At 42.0% G+C, this 7,886-nt stretch overlaps 1 protein-coding gene and 1 long non-coding RNA gene across 2 annotated transcripts in view; both read right to left on the bottom strand.

The window, feature by feature from the left end:
* LOC123153515 (uncharacterized) overlaps window positions 1-1,806 on the bottom strand; it is a 16,139-nt gene extending 14,333 nt beyond the window's left edge. Inside the window, exons 1-4 of the mRNA XM_044572612.1 lie at window positions 1,734-1,806; window positions 1,573-1,621; window positions 991-1,069; window positions 363-890 (exon numbers count right to left, since the gene is read on the bottom strand). Coding sequence (XP_044428547.1) covers window positions 363-890; window positions 991-1,069; window positions 1,573-1,621; window positions 1,734-1,806 — 729 coding nt within the window. The remainder of the gene's footprint in view (window positions 1-362; window positions 891-990; window positions 1,070-1,572; window positions 1,622-1,733) is intronic.
* Window positions 1,807-1,964: 158 nt separating this feature from the next.
* LOC123152433 (uncharacterized) lies at window positions 1,965-3,776 on the bottom strand. The gene is made up of 5 exons (XR_006476190.1): window positions 3,647-3,776; window positions 3,423-3,524; window positions 3,049-3,134; window positions 2,842-2,921; window positions 1,965-2,038 (listed from the first exon to the last, which is right to left on the bottom strand). It is a non-coding gene; the product is annotated as an uncharacterized lncRNA (long non-coding RNA).
* Between the last annotated feature and the right edge of the window lie 4,110 nt (window positions 3,777-7,886).

The following is a 7,886-nucleotide window of genomic DNA, read 5'->3' as shown; positions in this document are numbered from 1 at the left end:
ACTTCATGATTGTTGCACTAACGAGACTGACTAAATATGAGCTGGCTCAAAGCCTAGGTTGCATAGCAATTGGTTTAAATTTGCAGCTAAAGGAAGGAACACCATCCTGGAAGAAAATTATACTCCCATATGCAAAACAACCAGCTAGACAAAGACGCAAAATAATCAGAGAAGCCAGCAAAATGTTTAGTTAGTACAGTACCATTTTCGCCTTGAGTGCAGCTGACGTTACATTCAACTGAAGATAAGGTATTACAGGCTTTTGCCTTCTAACCGTGGAATTAACAACAGTTTTCTCAATCTAGTGTGATGGGAAGGTAATGGGAGGGGGTCACGGAAGTGGGTGGAGGAAGGGTGGCTACCTGCCTACGGACTGGTCCGCGGCGTTGCTCGGCATGACCGGATGCTCGACGGAGGGATGCGCTGCAGGGGCGGTGGGGCAGAGGAGGCTTCGGCGGGCTCGGCACGCCGTGCCTGATGGCATGCAGTTCCTGCGGCTCCTGGCGGCGGGCCAGAAACCTGGCGGCAATCCAGCGGGATCCCTTGATTGCGGCGGCGACGAGGTCCGGCGGGATCCCTTGATGGCGGCGGCGGCGAGGTCCGGCGGGATCACTTGATTGCGGCGGCGGAGAGGTCCGGTGGGATCCCTTGTTTGCGGTGGCGGCTTTGGACGGAAACTGGATTAGGGGAGGGGCGAGAAAAAGTATAGGCAGCTGCGGCTGTGTGACGATTTGGGGCAGCGGCGGCGCGACCGACAGGAGGGACGCCGTCGTCGCCACGGTCGAGGGTCGGGTCGGCGGCGGCGGCGGCTGTGCGAGGTGATTGAGGAGGATAATAACGGACAACGATGAAGGCTGTGCGAGGGATTGACTAGCGACTGGATTGACCGGCTAATTTACTACTCTACCCTGTTCGCACATAAAAAACCTTTAAATGATTTCTTTGATCCGACGGTTAGAAAAAATCAGTGGCGGAGTTACACGAAATTACGAATCGTAATTCGTCAATCACCGTAATGCACACACTATCAACTTCTAATATTATATTTGAGTACTTCTCTTTAGATGTACTGGATATATAATATATAATGTAATATATGTCCAGTTTTGGGAATTTTTATGTATGTTTTTTTATAAAGTTCTGTAGCGTTTTCTTGTAATATATACTATACATACAATTTTTTAATACAATTTTGTTAGAATTTTTCCATTCTTGCAATTTTGTTACCCATATGCAGAATATGATGCAAGGTGTCAATTAGGCAGCAGAAACACACCAGTGCCATTTTTTTAATACATGTACGCCTATTAGTTTTTCTTTATTATGTTTCATACAAATATTGTATCACCATTGATTGCAAATGACATTATTTCGTCTTTTGCTCCCAGGCCTGAAATCTCTACTACTATTAAACAATCAAACAAGAACTTTCTTACATGCACCCCGCAATTAGTCCCACAATAACGCACGAGTCAATCAGCACCACACAATTAGGCCAACAAGTCTCAATCTAACGGCCATCATTAATCCAATACCTCTACGGTGTGCACTTAGCATTTACCAATGACTGACCGTACTTCACCAGGAGAGTAGTAGTCGAACGACCAGCCCCGCGCGTCCCCTACAATCACGGAAATCAGATCGCAAACTAACAACCAGCCCAGCGTCCCCTACAATCACGGAACTTCACGCCCTTGACCTTGACCTCACCGCCAGGCACATACGCCGCCAACCAATGGCGTCTCCTGCCTGCGCGGCGACCACGCCGCACTGCACCGTCCCGTCACCTCCGTGCACGATCGCCATCGCCGATTGTTGCCGCTCGTAGCGTGGCATCCGTCCTGCGAGATCGCCATTGCCCAGGAGAGAGCCTGCCACGGCACCCGCACCGCCGTGCCCGCCCTGCACTGGCACCCACGCCGCCACGCACACGCCCGCCGGGGCAGGGCGCCAGCGCCTGTCGCGTCCCCTGAACCAGCCGGGCACACGCAGCTGTGATTCTTCCGAGGACTTCTTTAGGTTCGACTTCTTCCTTTGACTGTTGCAACATTACTCATGATTAGATTTTTGATAATAGAGTTCTAACTAATAAACAGTTGCACAGCAAAATGCTATAAGCCTTTCATTTTACATACTGACTATATGAGGATAATGAAACTGGATTTGTGTTGCACAAATTGCCTTTACTATATCAAGTAAATACAGGAAAGTGACTTTACTATATCAAGTTCCATCAACATGACCACCAACACAATCGTTCTACAAAGTAATATAGCATCTATCCAGCTCCAGGGTGTTACAATGAATTGTATAAATCTGTATAAACCCACTTTTGCACACCACATGATTGAGAATGTGCATGATTATTTAAACTGAAAACATCTGGAGTACACGTGATCCATTCTAATTCTGAAAACTAAAGAAGTCGCACTTCCTGCTCCCTGAGTACAAAATGGTGCATTTGAATGTCTGTTTGTTGGAACTATGCAACTTTAGCATATCTTTTTTTTTTCATGTGCATCTCCTAATAGGTGAGAGCATCAACAACATTTTGTTGATCTATCATGAACCGGTTTAGAATATATGTTTTTGCAGGACTAATGCTTGTGGTAAGCCATCTAAGAAATATTTAGAGTTGCCGACAAAGGTAATCTGGAAGTATGATTTAGTAAACAAATATGCCCGACCATCACATCAAGGAAATGTTCCATATACAACTACATGAATTTCTTAGAACAATAAAAATATTGTGCAATGCAACGAAGATTCAAAACATACTCTTTGATTCAGACTTGTTGCTCCCATCCCCTTTCGGTACCAAAAAGTGTTCAAGTTTTGTACCTGATCTGGAATCCAAACCCCTGGCTTGCTGAATGACTCGAGCAGGTCAGAACCACATAGCAGCATTACCTTGACACTTCCTGAGACAAAACGCAAGTCGTAAACAACTGATTTATATACAGTGTTATAGTACTGATACAATTGGTGATCCAACAATGTGAGAGAAGACACTAATGTGTTGCAACAACAAAAATCATTGTCACATACCTTGATCAGCTAAGCCGTCCTTGCACAGAAGAATTCTTAACTCTTGAGAGAATGGTCAAGGTACGCTGATGACCTTTCTGCATTGCCTGTATCAAGAACACAAGAATGTGTCCATCAAATGAACACATCATCCGAACTGAAAGTACCTTATGTGATAGCGAAAATCCAATGGTACGCATGTACTGATAACATGAAAAATCAGGTTATTATGCATGGGTCAACCATCACGAAAGACGAGCTTCAACATGCCAATTTGCAGAGGCGAATCCGGTGAGCAGACGGCAAGAGGTCATGAGCAGCCCCAAATTGCAAATTCGGTCATGAGAATGTGGTGTTAACACAAACCCATACACATTTCCAGTTCTGCACAGTACCTTCTTCTTGTTAGCATCGGTTCACCAGGGACATGTATCCATTAAGGCAGTAACATCCCAGCACCGACTACCCTCGCTGCTGCAACTCATCCTTCGCAAGCTCTGTACGTATGAAACAAGAGATGGGGTAATATGCAATCTATTTGTTCTGATTCTCAGCCTATTCTAATATTAACACAACACTTCAGAGTTGCTAAACAGATTTAACAGGTGCTGCGGCTTACCAAACATGCCTGTGCATGTAGGTGGGAAGGTTGAAGCTCCCGGTGGCCACCAGCACAACACCACCCCGCCTTCCCCCGTCTCTGCGGTCATCCAGTTGAATAAGGGAACGCATGGTGGACTAGGATGACTCTGAATAACGCAAGTCAAGAAATCCAAGACCAGGGTCTTTTCTTTCTGCTTACAGATTTGGATCCGTGGACAACTTCTCTGTGGGGACGGGAACTTCCACCTCCTCCAAGGCCATGGCCACAGCCGTCCTCTTCAAATTCCCAGCTGAGCAAGAAGCCGGCACAAAATCTTCGCTTCTCTCTTCCTGGGGTCGGCGTGCGCCCCCCGCCTGAGAGGTCGGTAGTCCGGCGTGTGCGGTAAGGGGCCGGCGTCACCGGCGAGCATGCCAAGCTTGAACGCCTCCTCGAGCACTTCGACGGCCGAATTCAAAGGAGGAGTGAGGTGGAGCAGGGGCATGCACGTCCGCCGGCGTGGGTGATGAAGGGGAGGGGCGGCCTTACAGGGAGCGCCAGCTATGGAGGGAGGGATCTGGCGACCATGGAAGATTAGGGAAGGGAGGAGAAAAGACAGGGGCAGTGGAATGACTGGCTTTTTTTAGTACAACTACAGTATATACTAGCAGTGTCCAGAGAAGGATTGTGAGTGACTGTGGCGTTGTCCAAACCAATTTTCTTTCATCCTCTAGAAAAATACTTTTCTTTTATAGGGCATGTTCGATTTTGGGTGCCATTTCTTTAATCATCACGGCTTGTTATGATCATGATGATCAGTTGATGGTTTAAAAAGTTTCATATAAATATCTATAAAAATTAAATAAAACTGAATATATTTTATGTTTTGTAATCGTGTAGGTCATCTTGTGGAGTACTTCACCGGAGATATAAATTTTATGGGTCTATCAAAACTAACTAACTCTGATTACTACTTTATAGGATCATATGACATATTTTAGAACAAAACTACCTGTCATTTTAGTGGATGAGGAATAAAATGATGATATTACAAGAAATCAAGACTTGAAAGATGATGGAAACAACACAGACCCCAAAGATTGAATGATTATTGATAGACCCCCCCCCCCCAAAACATCGAACATATCACCCGAAGTTGAGCTCATCTCACAATCATTTATCCTTTCACCGACTGTCACTCCAACAAACGATGACTTAATAGAGTAACTTTGTTCATCGGTATGATTGATGATGTCCCTTTACTAGAGTAAGACATATTTTTTCATATTTTAAAGTATGAAGGAAATGAAGTTGACGAGGAAGTTTTTGATATATATTTTAAAGTACGAAGGGAACCAAGCTCAAACCAATATCCCATCGGATGAAGCACCATAGATCGTATCAATAAATGGACCTTCAAGAGATAATGGTGTTTAGTTGTGTTTTTTTAAATTATGTAACAAATTATAATAGAATTATGTGATCATCAATGTTATATGAAGACATGTTTATGGGTCGTATGTTACATGCGCGCTCATATCACTGAGCATAAGACAGATTTGAATGGGTCGGCAAAAAACTCGCTAGAAGAGAAAATATACTTAAATAGATGTTTTTATTGTAGATTATGATACGTGCGTTGCACATGCATGTGTACTAGTAGCCAAAAACAATCTAACCACACTCTCAAATTTGAGAAAATCCGAACTTTATTCTTATGTGTAAATGTTCACACTAACATTGGAATATCAAATTGTCGGTGTACAAAAAGAGGGGTACACTTTTTATACGGGCAGTCTGAGCCACCACTACTAGGGAAAAGGCTAGCAGCAGCGCGGGTTTTAGACCTAGCAGTAGCGCGGGGTTGTGCGCTACTGATAAGGCGCTACAGCTAACGAATAGCAGTAGCGTGCCTCCATCCACGCTACTGCTAAATCGACTTAGTAGTAGCGAATTCCAGGAGGAGCGCTGCTGGTAATTAGTAGTAGCGCTTCTCTCTGCCCGCGCTGCTACTATTATTTCGTATTTTATTTCTTTTTTATTTCATGTTGTATTCGTACATCTTTACACAAGTTTTCATACAACAGGAATTTACAAATTGTTTTTACATCATAATGAGTTATTACATCACGGGGTGAAAGAACCACGTGGACTAGTTTCAAGTGGACGGACATCCACTTGAAACTAATCCGCGGTTCTTTTACCCAATGATATAATAAATATCATCATCATCATCATATCATTAACAACTTATCATCATCATCATCATCATATCATTGGTCACTAGTCGTAATCACAAGTACTCCTCACATCTTCAACTCTAACACATTGTATCACATAATAAACATATTGTACCTCATAGGACCTACTACATTCTCTTAGGACCTACTATATTATCTAAGGTAAAATAGCAAAAAACAAGATAGCCTCTGGCTCTCCATTATGGAGAATGCAGATTATCCTGTCTCTAATTCTTGCCTTTCGCTTAATGTTGCTTCCAAGAACCTCCTTACGAATGTCCAAACATTTTTTTCCACTCTTTGATTAGCATGTGTTCACCGGTTTCAGAAATTCGATATGCACAGGTGAGATCCGTAGGATGACCTGGCTGTAGGTTCAGAACTTCAAGGCGACCATTTTAATACATCAGATGAGGCACACAATTCATCGGGATTTTCTGTTGAAAAACATAGTAATAACTTCGTAGTTAGCAATGATGTACTAGTTTTAGAAGTATGCAAAAGATGCACAGATGTCGTAATAGTAAAATATCTTACCAGGGTATCTCCATAGAAGTTATCGTGGTTCAAAACGTGCACTAGTGGCACGTATTCACTATAATTTGGAGGAGTTCGATAATAGGTATTGTAATTCTAAAAAAAGTACAATATGCAATCAGATGATTTTTCTCCTTATAAGTTAATTCGAAGCCATCAGTGTAGTGGGTTTTGTCTACCATCTTCTGCACATTCTTTGAAGATTCAAAATAAGCTGTCAATGGAAATAAGTTGTCAACTATTTTGAAATAAACAATATAAATTAGTTAATAACTATGTTTGAAAAACTCACATTGCGGTAGAATCAGAAGCGTATCAACAAGGACCCAAATGTCCATATTGTCTTGCTCGATGTCAGGATCACCAACATCCATGGTGACAATCATACCCTCATAAAACCATACATTTTGCAAAGTGCTTCCCAATTTTGGCAACCAAAATGGGTTACGCTCTGAGAATTGTACAGATTTACTTCAAAATCGATATCATGATGGGTCCTTAGGTGTATTTTCTTTGTTTGAAAATTTGCATGGTCTTCAAAACCCATCCTCTCCAAGATATAGCGTCTTGCATGGCATGGGATAAGCTAGTCGAATTGTAAAAGATGAAAATTAGACGTTGAAATAGTTGAAGTCATGCTTAATTACGAAAAAAAACACTTGCCGTTGTTGCGTACCGTTTCAACATCGAAGGTCTCTTCGAGCTTAATGCTGAAGCGCCAATCTTCATCCAGCTGAACGAACCTGTCGCACATACCTCGATCATCATGGCACCAGCTGCACTCCCCCGGGAGACTGTCGTCGTCCGAGTACGACATTTCCTACGTTCATCATTCAAAGATTAAACTTGTACATATTTTAGCACAAGTCATGCCAGAATTCACGGAAAAATCCGGCATGACCTTTGCTAAAAAAGGACATATCGAGCGCCTGAAATTTGCCGGAACGGAAATTAATCAACACTCCGGCAAAACATAGGCCACTCGGAGGTGTAACCAAAACATGAAATAATTGCTTAAACTAAAAAATAACACCAAATATGGCATGTTCAACTAGTTCTATTAATTCAACTAGTTCAATTAATTCAACTAGTTCTTACTAAATATAAACTTAGTATAAAAAGAAAAAAAAACAGTTCTTTCTAAAAATGAAGTAGTTCAACTAGTTATTAATTTACTTACTATACTAGTTCAACTAAAACTTAACTAGTTCAACTAAAACTAAACTAGTTCTATTAATTCAACTAGTTTTTACTAAATATAAACTTACTATAAATAGAAAGAAACTAGCACATCTACTACTACTAATTAACATCTAACTACTACATCTACTACTAATTAACATGTACTACTGCTAATTATACAACTAGTTTACCATCACTACTAGTAATTAATATCCACTACTTCTAAAAATCATTATCTATGAACCCTAAATTAACATCTACTACTACTAAAATCATCTACTAACTAAGCAAAGAGAGAGGGGGTTGGGGAGGGGTGGGGG

Source organism: Triticum aestivum, chromosome 7A (assembly GCF_018294505.1).
Source record: "Triticum aestivum cultivar Chinese Spring chromosome 7A, IWGSC CS RefSeq v2.1, whole genome shotgun sequence".
Lineage (NCBI taxonomy): Eukaryota > Viridiplantae > Streptophyta > Magnoliopsida > Poales > Poaceae > Triticum > Triticum aestivum.
This window is presented reverse-complemented; position numbering and strand designations above follow the sequence as displayed.